The sequence below is a fragment of the Entelurus aequoreus genome, linkage group LG26 (assembly GCF_033978785.1).
Source record: "Entelurus aequoreus isolate RoL-2023_Sb linkage group LG26, RoL_Eaeq_v1.1, whole genome shotgun sequence".
NCBI classification, from domain to species: Eukaryota; Metazoa; Chordata; class Actinopteri; order Syngnathiformes; family Syngnathidae; genus Entelurus; species Entelurus aequoreus.
Window position 1 is genome coordinate 33,997,338 of NC_084756.1, and position 12,730 is coordinate 34,010,067.

Here is a 12,730-nt window from a genome sequence, read left to right on the forward strand (position 1 = left end):
AAAAAAAAAAGTATGATTTATTTTTAACTTTGTTATGAGTGGGGCCCGTTTGGACCCCAAATAAGTGTAGTGGAATTTTTTTTTAACTGTCATAGCACAAAATAATGCACTTTTTGTGTATTTGCCATATGAAAAACATTTTCTTTGGCAAAAAGGGCATAAAACAAACCAAAAAGACAAATAATAAATACTTATAATCAACGAATAGATCCGAAATTGATCTAAAGATTTAAGTGTTGAAACAAAAACAAAAAAATGTATGTCTTTATTTTTCACTCCTATATAGAATTGTTGGATGATTTTTTTTAAACTGTCATTGCACAAAAATACTTGAAAAAAATCCACTTTAGAATATTTATTGTGGAAAATACTGCACATTTTGTATGTTAGCGATATAAAAACAGTCTTTTCTCTATCCCCGATCTAGAGATTTAAGCTTTGAGGGGAAGAAAATTGTATATTATTTATTTTCAACAGGTCTCAGTAGATTAAAACCTGAGCGGAGCCCTAAAGGTTAAAAAAAATCTATAGAATGTATTGGTTTTGAAAATCAAACATATCAAAAAGGCCCCTGCATGCTTTGATATTTCAGTGTGCGGCCCTCAGTGGAAAAAGTTTGGACACCCCTGCCCTAAGCGGGTTACAAAGTGGATTTATGGATCCTATGATTGATTTGAATCATGTCTTTTCTGGCCATGTCCAGGTTCCACGACATGGAGAGCAGCAGGAAGAAGTTGACTTTCAGATGGCTTCGAAGGGCTTCCTCGCCAACCCCATCTTCTTCTCACTCTTCCATGCCCTCGGCGGGAAAAAGGCTACCCGGAGAAGCTTTGGCCCTCAGTGACTCGCCAGGATCGGCGGGCTTCGCTGAGCTCAGTCTGGACACTCCCAAGAGAAAAGCGGAGGTGATCTGTGATGCCGTCCCCTCTCACAGCAAAGTGGAGCTGAGGAAGCGCTCCAGGATGACCTTTGAGTCACTCAAGGTGAACCTGTTCAATACCTCCTGCCACATTTTTATTGCAGAACTGCGAGTTAGCCTGGTCATCTTGTCATCTCCCAGGACTCTACAGAAAGCCACGCATCCCCTCTTCCCTTGGACATGAAAAAGAAGGTGAGGACAGCGGAGGACGGGATGAAGGCTATTTACAAGAGGGCTTTAACTGCAGCCTTTGGATCAACACACACTCCTACCAAAAGTGCCAATACTGACCGCCTGTCTTTGACACCCGTGAAGACTGAAGCATGCAGTCCGACCACGCTTGAAAACAAGTCTGAGGACACTCAGGACAACCCAGATGAGCTGTCCCCTTGTCGGCTCGTTACGGTTTCAGTCGGCCTAAAAGAGGACACAAAGACACCAGCAGGCATATTGGTAAGTTCCAACTATTTCCTCTCTTATCGACTGCTCAGGGTCATGGTGAGCTGGAGCCTATCCCAGCTGACTTTGGGAAACCAACAATTTACACAAACATTCACAATTAAGACATACTTGCCAACCCTCCCGAATTTCAGTGCCCTTCACGAAAATCTGCCGGGGCACCCATTCTCCCGAATTTCTCCCGATTTCCACCCGGACAACAATATTGGGGGCGTGCCTTAAAGGCACTGCCTTTAGCGTCCTCTACAACCTGTCGTCACGCCCGCTTTTTCTCCATACAAACAGCGCGCCAGCCCAGTCACATAATATATGAGGCTTTTACACACACACACAAGCGAATGCAAGGCATACTTGATCAACAGCCATACAGGTCACACTGAGGGTGACAGTATAAATAACTTTAACACTGCTACAAATATGCGCCACACTGTGAACCCACACCGAACAAGAATGACAAACACATTTCGGGAGAACATCCGCACCGTAACACAACAGAACAAATACCCAGAATCCCTTGCAGCACTAACTCTTCAGGGACGCTACAATATACAATAAATGATAAATGGGTTATACTTGTATAGCGCTTTTCTACCTTCAAGGTACTCAAAGCGCTTTGATAGTATTTCCACATTCACCCATTCACACAAACATTCACACACTGATGGAGGGAGCTGCCATGCAAGGCGCTACCAGCACCCATCAGGAGCAAGGGTGAAGTGTCTTGCCCAAGGACACAACGGACGTGACTAGGATGGTAGAAGGTGGGGACAACCCCCCCGCCCCCAATCTCCCGAATTCGGAGGTCTCAAGGTTGGCAAGTACTAGGGATGTATACGTTATACTTTAATAATAAAACCACATACAATTCCTGACAGTTAGTGTTACCGTTTCTAATTTTGATCATCATAAAACTGTGATTATCACATTTTGAAAACCTCCTAATGCTCATTTCCTGGAGAAGCAGCTAGTGCGCTAATCGCTAGCTAGCTTAAATGCTAACACAAATACAAGTGTTTCTCCATAAAAAAACAACACCTGTTTTTTTGCCTTTAATATTAAAGGCCTACTGAAACCCACTACTACCGACCACGCAGTCTGATAGTTTATATATCAATGATGAAATCTTAACATTATAACACATGCCAATACGGCCGGGTTAACTTATAAAGTGACATTTAAAATTTGCCGCTAAACTTCCGGTTCGAAACGCCTCTGCGGATGACGTATGCGCGTGACGTAGCCCGGCGAACACGGGTATGCCTTCCACATTGAAGCCGATACGAAAAAGCTCTGTTTTCATTTCATAATTCCACAGTATTCTGGACATCTGTGTTCGTGAATCTGTTTCAATCATGTTCATTGCATTATGGAGAAGGAAGCCAAGCAAGCAAAGAAGAAAGTTGTCGGTGCGAAATGGACGTATTTTTCGAACGTAGTCAGCCACAACAGTACACAGCCGGCGCTTCTTTGTTTACATTCCCGAAAGATGCAGTCAAGATGGAAGAACTCGGATAACAGAGACTCTAACCAGGAGGACTTTTGATTTGGATACACAGACGCCTGTAGAGAACTGGGACAACACAGACTCTTACCAGGATTACTTTGATTTGGATGACAAAGACGCAGACGTGCTACTGTGAGTATGCAGCTTTGGCTTTTTTTTGCGTATGTACGTAACTTTTTTAAAATATATAAGCTTTATGAACCTTGGGTTAGGTGAACGGTCTTTTGGGCTGAGTGATTGTGTGTGTTGATCATGTGTTTGAATTGTATTGGCGTGTTCTATGGAGCTAGGAGCTAGCAGAGGAGCTAGGAGCTAGCATAACACGTACCGTACCTTACGTGCGCGTCACGTACGTAACTTTTTAAAAATATATAAGCTTTATGAACCTTGGGTTAGGTGAACGGTCTTTTGGGCTGAGTGATTGTGTGTGTTGATCAGGTGTTTGAATTGTATTGGCGTGTTCTATGGAGCTAGGAGCTAGCAGAGGAGCTAGGAGCTAGCATAACAAACACGCAGGTGTTATTATGCAGGATTAATTTGTGGCATATTAAATATAAGCCTGGTTGTGTTGTGGCTAATAGAGTATATATATGTCTTGTGTTTATTTACTGTTGTAGTCATTCCCAGCTGAATATCAGGTACCGTGAGTATGCAGCCTTGGCTGCTAAACATTCGATAACTTGACCGTATGTGCGCGTCACGTACGTAACTTTTTAAAAATATATAAGCTTTATGAACCTTGGGTTAGGTAAACTGTCTTTTGGGCTGAGTGATTGTGTGTGTTGATCAGGTGTTTGAATTGTATTGGCGTGTTCTATGGAGCTAGGAGCTAGCAGAGGAGCTAGGAGCTAGCATAACAAACACGCAGGTGTTTTTATGCAGGATTAATTTGTGGCATATTAAATATAAGCCTGGTTGTGTTGTGGCTAATAGAGTATATATATGTCTTGTGTTTATTTACTGTTGTAGTCATTCCCAGCTGAATATCAGGTCACCCTCGGCTCTCACAGCATCTTCCCTATCTGAATAGCTTCAACTCCCCACTAGTCCTTCACTTGCACTTTACTCATCCACAAATCTTTCATCCTCGCTCAAATTAATGGGGAAATTGTCGCTTTCTCGGTCCGAATCTCTCTCACTTCATGCGGCCATCATTGTAAACAATAGGGAACTTTGCGTATATGTTCAACTGACTACGTCACGCTACTTCCGGTAGGTGCAAGCCTTTTTTTTATCAGATACCAAAAGTTGCAATCTTTATCGTCGTTGTTCTATACTAAATCCTTTCAGCAAAAATATGGCAATATCGCGAAATGATCAAGTATGACACATAGAATAGATCTGCTATCCCCGTTTAAATAAAAAAAATTCATTTCAGTAGGCCTTTAAACACTCTAAACAGGGTTGCCCAATTTTTTGGTCTCCAAGGGCCAAAGTGAAAATGTGTTAATAGTCCAAGGGCCAATTTTTTTTTTACTACGCAACAGATAATTCTGGTCAAATTCCACATTGTAAAAGCTAGCGATGTAATGATATCTAAATCTCACAGTACAATAATATAAAGTTATTAAGACCACAGTACGATATTATTGTGCTGTCCCCCCCCCCTAAAAAAGACTTAATAATTTTAAATAAACACACTTACTGTAATTGAACACAAAAACATAAAGCTCAAATGATCTAATCATATTTATTACTTAAAAACAATGATGTTTAAGTGCAAAGAATTGTGTGGGAACATCCACTGTCTTTCAACTTTTACTTTTCAAACAAAAGTGGACAATTTTTTATCAATTTCGAAATGCACTTCCTCAGAAAAGTAAACTCACATTCAAAGTTTTTAATATTATAAATATGACGTTTAGTTTCGTTGGCTCCATCTTTTCCGGGTGATGGTAGCTTATAAAGTAGTTTGGTGTGAAACAGTTACTCTTTCCCTCGTCACGGCGCGCCTTGACCGAGTGTGTTTTGGCTTTGAACACTGGAGACAAAGGTGGGGCGCTTTGTTAACCCCCCACCACAGAGGTTATGTTTTTACTAGCCGATAAATGCTTTAAAATGTAATATCGGAAGTTATCTGTATCGTTTTTTTTATTATCAGTATCGTTTTTTGTTTTTTTATTTTAATTTTTTTTTATTAAATCAACATAAAAAACACAAGATACACTTACAATTAGTGCACCAACCCAAAAAACCTCCCTCCCCCATTTACACTCATTCACACAAAAGGGTTGTTTCTTTCTGTTATTAATATTCTGGTTCCTACATTATATATCAATATATATCAATACAGTCTGCAAGGGATACAGTCCGTAAGCACACATGATTGTGCGTGCTGCTGCTCCACTAATAGTACTAACCTTTAACAGTTCATTTGACTCATTTTCATTCATTACTAGTTTCTATGTAACTGTTTATATATTGTTTTACTTTCTTTTTTTATTCAAGAAAATGTTTTTAATTATTTTATTTTATTTTATTAATTTTCAAAAAAAAAGGACCTTATCTTCACCATACCTGGTTGTCCAAATTGGGCATAATAATGTGTTAATTCCACGACTGAATATATCGGTATCGGTAATTAAGAGTTGGACAATATCGGATATCGGCAAAAAGGCCATCATCCCTAGTTTTTACCAGGGTTTAGCAACATAACTTAAAAAGTAAAAAAAAACAATTCCTCTATCTACTAAGAAGTGGAATACACTTCACTTCCTGCTTTCTCTTACGCTCCACGCCCCCACATTGCAAATTCTGGGGAGATGTAGTTTATTTTTAGAACAGAAAACTACACACAAAATTTTCGTTTGATACCATCCTGGCATTGTGGAGAAGATTTTGAAAGTGTAACACTGCGGTCTACAAAATCTTCACATCCTTCATGATGTTTGAGTGGTGTTCTTTTGGTGTTTCAGAGTGCTGCGCTCAAAGAAGAGCCCAACACAACACAGCAAAGCATCTCTCATGATCGCCAAGACGATGTATCGCCTGAACCCCAAGCCGAGGACTGGAGCGATACGTCCCTCCGTTCGCTAGAGGACGTCCCAGATTATTTGTCTTGCTGTGTGAGTCCTGCGAACGACTCCTCCAACGGCTGCCATCCCCTCAGTCCGCCCTTAAATTACTGCTCCGGACCTTCAACTTCCACCCTGGACATGCGGGACCTATTCCACACGCCACAGAGGACTGTGTTGGTCTCCGGCAAGCAACAAAAAAGCACGAGTCCTTCAGCCGCCGTAGTGGACGGCAAGACCGCACGCTCCCCCAGTGTTATTGATTTGGCAGACCCCTTCGCTCTGCCTCGACGCTCAAACAGTACAGGAAGAAACGCACGGAGGCAATCGTACGCCGGCTCTTCCATCCATTCCCCCCCTTTGTCAGTTCTCCATGGCAGCAACCTTAAGAGAAGACTGTCCCTGAGGGAACCTGAACCCACTCGGACACGCTACCCCTACGGTGCATATGGCTTCATAGACACCCACTGCCACCTTGACATGCTCTACGCAAAGCTGCGCTTCAGAGGATCCTTCGGCAGTTTCCAAAGTAAATACCGCAGCAGCTTTCCCGCCGAGTTTCACGGCTGCATTGCGGACTTCTGCAACCCTCGGATCATGGCGCAGGACGCCCTGTGGGAAGGTTTACTGGCGGAAGACAAGGTCTGGGGGGCGTTTGGGTGCCACCCGCACTTTGCCGAGGAGTACTGCGACGCCCATGAACGCAGCATACTGAAAGCCATGGGGCACCCGAAAGCGGTGGCGTTTGGCGAGATGGGTTTGGACTACTCCCACAAAAACACAGCGTGTTACGATGTACAGAAAAAGGTGAGAACGAGCATTCCTTGTTAGGTAATGTGGACTAATGGTGTCCTCGTGGTGTGAAGGTGTTCGGGCTTCAGCTGCAGTGGGCTGTGGCCATGCAGAAGCCCATTGTCATCCACTGTCGCGACGCAGATGACGACCTGATGGTCATCATGAAGAAGTACGTGCCCAGGGATTACAAAATTCACAGGTGTGTATTTTCTTCAGATCTCCCTTTTGACTTACGATACACAATTGTCTCAAGCCTTTTTTTTTGTCTTTATTGATTTATTTGGGATTCTAGGCACTGTTTCACGAACAGCTACCCGGTGATTGAGCCCTTCTTGGAGGACTTCCCCAACCTGTATGTGGGCTTCACAGCCTTGATCACATATCCCAGCGCCTTCCTGGCTCGAGATGCTGCCTGCAAGGTGCCTCTCAACCGCATTGTGCTGGAGACCGACGCTCCCTATTTCCTGCCGAGGACGGTACGTTCAAATTGAGACTAGGGATGTCCGATAATGGCTTTTTGCAGATATTCCGATATTGTCCAACTCTTAATTACTGATACCGATATCAACTGATACCGATAGATACAGTCGTGGAATTAACACATTATTATGCCTAATTTGGACAACCAGGTATGGTGAAGATAAGGTCCTTTTTTTTTTTAATTAATAAAATAAAATAAATTAATTAAAAACATTTTCTTGAATAAAAAAGAAAGTAAAACAATATAAAAACAGTTACATAGAAACTAGTAATGAATGAAAATGAGTAAAATGAACTGTTAAAGGTTAGTACTATTAGTGGAGCAGCAGCACGCACAATCATGTGTGCTTACGGACTGTATCCCTTGCAGACTGTATTGATATATATTGATATATAATGTAGGAACCAGAATATTAATAACAGAAAGAAACAACCCTTTTGTGTGAATGAGTGTAAATAGGGGAGGGAGGTTTTTTGGGTTGGTGTACTAATTGTAAGTGTGACTAGTGTTTTTTATGTTGATTTAATAAAATAAAATAAAAATGATACCGATATTTAAAAAAACGATACCGATAATTTCCGATATTATATTTTAAAGCATTTATTATCGGACATCTCTAATTGAGACCGTAAAAAAGGCTGTCTCACTCAAAAATGTGTTTTTAATGCTGAAACACATTTTTAGCTCCTCGGCAGACGTAGCAAAACCCATCAGAGTAGTGAAGTGAATTATATTTATATAGCGCTTTTCTCTAGTGACTCAAAGCGCTTTTACATAGTAAAACCCAATATCTAAGTTACATTTAAACTAGTGTGGGTGGCACTGGGAGCAGGTGGGTAAAATGTCTTGCCGAAGGACACAACGGCAGTGACTAGAATGGCGGAAGCGGGGATCGAACCTGGAACCTTCAAGTTGCTGGCACGGCCACTCTACCAACCGAGTAGCTTGGATTCCTTTTTCTGCTCACACGTTTTTTTGGGCTCATTCATAACTGGCCCATTGTTGCTGTTTTGAATAACAAACTGAGGGATTTAAGAATTATAAAGTTGTGATTAAATAAGCATTGATGTCACACTTGTATCACTACTTGGTGTCTTCCCGTACATTCATGTATTTGCCAATAATACATCTGGTAGTACAGTCGTTCATCGTTAAATTGTACGTTGAAGTATGCGGCGTCACTCTATTGCAGATTTTTTTTACAAGCATGTTCATATAATATTCATATGTATATTTTGCCGAAATCAAGACTTTCAAGCATAAAAAAGGCTAAATGACTTAAAAATATAAATACTACAGTAGTATTGGCCACCAAATGAGACTTAACCAATCAGAGTGCACAGTTCATTTTCCTGGCTTTTTATTGGCTCAGCCTCAGGCAGACTTAATAAATTGAATCAAACAATGTGGGTGTTATTTCATGTATTTTATTATTATGCTATTGCTATGAAAATATTTCATCTATAATTAATTCCTACCTTGCAGAAATTGATATACTGTGGTCAGGCCTGGAACCAGTTAACAGCGATAATGGGATTATTCTATTATTATTGTTCGCCCTGGCCCACAAAAACAATATAACGGCACGGTCTGTGAAAGCAGTTGGTCGTACAGTAGGTGGCAGTATTGCTCATAACACAACTGATCTGCCAGAGAATAAGAGGATGAAGCAAAAGGGATCGGTGTTGCCAATTTAGCCATTTTGTGTCTATTGTGAGAGAGGCAAACTTTGGCTTGCTCATTATTATCAGCTATCTTTTTAGCAAATGCCCAATCACACTGTACAAAGGAATGGGATGTCACAAATCCAAAACCCACCTCACGCATGGTGCGAACAACAACAACAGAAACACGTACATACTCGTTCCTGACTTGCTGAACTATATTTAGTAAGTAATCCGAGCCTGTAAATGCTCTTTCTTTAAAAGACGACCAGCAAAAAAATCTGGCGACCTTTTTTTGGTCTTATGGAACTCCTTTAGAGACAGACATGGGCGAACATAATGGTCTTCTCAACAAGCAGCAGGTCCTGATGTGGGTCCCCACACCCATTTAAAAAGCAATTTCATTTGACATGAAAAAACAACAAAAAGAAGCGACAGAAGAAAAACAATTTGTATTTCTGAACACACTTGGGGTTTTTTTCATCTTTTTACTTACTTTTTTACACAATGATAACCATTCTTTGATATATCGATTTATATTCTTAAGGAGTAGGAAGAAGCAGAGCTTATTTAATTATACACCTTTTCATATTAAAGCAGTTGTATCCCATTTATTTGTTCTTTGTAACGGTACAGTGAGCAACAAATAAATAAATATACTATAAGTAAGTAAACAAATATTTAATACATTAATAATCATATTTTTTTTATTAAAAAGGTTCAAGATGTTTATCATAATTCTTCTTCTTTGTACTTTGTGAACACTTATAGTTTATAGTCTCTTTAACTGAATCAAATTAGTGCTTTGTTTGGTTTATTTGCTTAATCCATTCCATCATTTAATTTCACATACTGATATGCTAAAGGTCTTCAGGGTTATACAAATGTTTTGATTTAGATTTTCCTTTAAGGTTATAGCTCTCCTCTTTTGTTGGGAAGAATTGTTGTACATTCTTGTTTAGCAGGTTATAGATTGCTTTGTAGATAATTGAGTTATTGAATTGTAATATGTAGGGCTGCAACAACTAATCGATTAAAATCGATTATAAAAATAGTTGGCGATTAATTTAGTCATTGATTCGTAGGATCTATGCTATGCGCAGAGGCAATTTTTGTATTTGTATTTGTATTTTTTTATTTTATTTTATTTATTTAAAAAAAAAAAAAATTAATTTACCTTTATTTATAAACTGCAACATGTACAAACAGCTGAGAAACAATAATCAAAATAAGTATGGTGCCAGTATGCTGTTTTTTCCCCAATAAAATACTGGAAAGGATAGAAATGTAGTTTGTCTCTTTTATCCGATTATTAATCGATTAATCTAAGTAATAATCGACAGATTAATCGATTATCAAATTAATCGTTAGTTGCAGCCCTAGTAATATGTTTGATTCAGTAAATAAAGGGTTTGTTTGTTCTCTGTATCCAACATATGCATTATTGTAATTGATCTTTAGTGAATGAAGTGCACATTTGTAGTTGTTTCCCCATATGTGACCTGTGCTGGCAAAATGAGTCACAATGAGGAAATTTTAAAAACTGAGTTATTGTTATTTACACATTCTCCATGTAAAGACCTTCAAAATGATATATGGTTTGTTGGAATCGGACAGAAAATGACCGAGTTACATCCGATTGAAGTCGACCAAGTTTGAGGGTCCGTTTTGAGAAAAAACAGCTTAAAGTTTACTGTTCCAGAACAGAATGTTCCAAAACAAAACTCCATAGCAACCATACCTTAAAAGTCCTTGTAGCAACACCAAAATTGGTACAATTAAAGTCAAATCCCATGTCTAAAGGAAAAATATATATTCAACTCTATTGAAAAAGGTTATGTACAAAAATGTCAACACTGTTATGTCACAGTTTTTTTGTTCACTGGTCAGTTTGTCAGCTGGTCAGCTGTCCGTAATATTCCTGACCAGCAGCACTAAGAAGATTCGCCGACTGCAGTGAATTTAGCGCACTTGCAACCGCCTGTGTACCCTCTCCACCTTCTAAATCCGTTACGGAATGTAAAACAGTCTAACTTATCCACAAAAATAATAAATGTTCGAAAATCACCTTTTTTCACATAATATTCTGCTCTAATTACTGTGTTGTTTTTCATCAGGGCGCAGCCATGATACCACAATGCACCGCGCGGGGTGATTCAACCAATGAGGGTACGCCTCACAGCGACCGCTTAGCAACAAGCCGGATTTGTTTACGTCGGGACAGGTTTAAAAACTCGAATTGTATTGGTTCAGAATGGCGTCATCGGGAATTCCATGCTCATTTTTAGAAAGTACGTAAACTTGGCGTCACAATGATAGCAAATATGGCTAGGGGGATTCCCCCTTATTGCCGCGAGTGAGCGTTGAAAACACTTGATTTTCTCAAGGAATTTTAACACAAAGGACTAATTTCTGAAGACATACCTCGTACAAAACCTTCAAATAAAGGTGATTTAAGATGTTTTCTTGCTATTTCGATGATTGGGATCGCTAGATTGTGGCTTTATGGACTCATTTTTGTGAAAATCTCAATTTCAACCAAGATACATTTTTTTCACTTATTTGCCTGTAGGTCAAAATTAGCCTGTGCGCATTCCGACTCATTTTGCCAGCACGGGTCACATATTTCTACACACTAATTTAGATATGGTAAAACTAGCGAGCAGTAGTGTCAAACAAGCATCATGTTTTAAAAAAAGCGTGTTCACATACAGTTAAATTCTCGCATCGCTCTCTTTTTGACAGGTGAGGAAAGACCTCTGCAAGTTTGCACATCCAGGAATGGGCATCCATACCCTGCAAGAGCTGAGCTTCCTGAGGGGGGATGACATGCCCACAGTCCTCGCCACCATCCGAAACAACACCACCCTACTTTACGGCATCTGAGCGTGAGAGTTGATGGCGTCTGAGCTCACAAATACCTTACGCAGCTCTTAGTTTTACATTTATAGATGGGTGGACTTAAGGTTTCACTGTCTATAAGCTGCTAATGTTCTTTTGTTTTAGTTGCTTCTAAATGTTTTATGTTGCCTTCTTCATTACCCAGGCACTGTATGGGTCAGCAAGCGTGCCAAACATTAAAAAAGTTGAAAGTTGAAAGGTGTTTCTTTCAGCGACGCACAGGAAAAGCTGGAGTACATGAATTAGTCCATCCATCCATCTTCTTCCGCTTATCCAAGGTTGGGAGGCGTTCCCAGGCCAGCCAGGAGACATAGTCTTCCCAACGTGTCCTGGGTCTTCCCCGTGGCCTTCCCCGTCGGACGTGCCCTAAACACCTCCCTAGGGAGGCGTTCGGGTGGCATCCTGACCAGATGCCCAAACCACCTCATCTGGCTCCTCTCCATGTGGAGGAGCAGCGGCTTTACTTTGAGCTCCTCCCGGATGACAGAGCTTCTCACCCTATCTCTAAGGGAGAGACCCGCCACCCGGTGGAGGAAACTAATTTCGGCCGCTTGTACCCGTGATCTTGTCCTTTCGGTCATAACCCAAAGCTCATGACCATAGGTGAGGATGGGAACGTAGATAGACCGGTAAATTGAGAGCTTTGCCTTCCGTCTCAGCTCCTTCTTCACCACAACGGATCGATACAGCGTCCGCATTACTGAAGACGCCGCACCGATCCGCCTGTCGATCTCACGATCCACTCTTCCCCCACTCGTGAACAAGACTCCGAGGTACTTAAACTCCTCCACATGGGGCAGGGTCTCCTCCCCAAACCGGAGATGGCACTCCACCTTTTTCTGGGCGAGAACCATGGACTCGGACATGGAGGTGCTGATTCTCATCCCAGTTGCTTCACACTCAGCTGCAAACCAATCCAGTGAGAGCTGAAGGTCTTGGCCAGATGAAGCCATCAGGACCACATCATCTGCAAAAAGCAGAGACCTAATCCTG

General features: G+C 40.8%; 1 protein-coding gene across 3 annotated transcripts in view; it reads left to right on the forward strand.

Annotated features, from left to right (window-relative positions):
- The window catches only part of LOC133643639 (putative deoxyribonuclease TATDN2), a 17,049-nt gene extending 5,114 nt beyond the window's left edge, over positions 1–11,935 (forward strand). For 2 of the 3 annotated variants that reach the window (XM_062038310.1, XM_062038311.1), the window contains exons 3-8: positions 704–983; positions 1,061–1,372; positions 5,798–6,703; positions 6,763–6,890; positions 6,984–7,167; positions 11,582–11,935. In XM_062038310.1, the coding sequence (XP_061894294.1) occupies positions 714–983; positions 1,061–1,372; positions 5,798–6,703; positions 6,763–6,890; positions 6,984–7,167; positions 11,582–11,722 (1,941 nt within the window). In that variant the 5' untranslated portion in view covers positions 704–713 and the 3' untranslated portion in view covers positions 11,723–11,935. The remainder of the gene's footprint in view (positions 1–703; positions 984–1,060; positions 1,373–5,797; positions 6,704–6,762; positions 6,891–6,983; positions 7,168–11,581) is intronic. The other variant, XM_062038312.1, reaches the window with a different exon arrangement.
- The last annotated feature ends 795 nt before the right edge of the window (positions 11,936–12,730 follow it).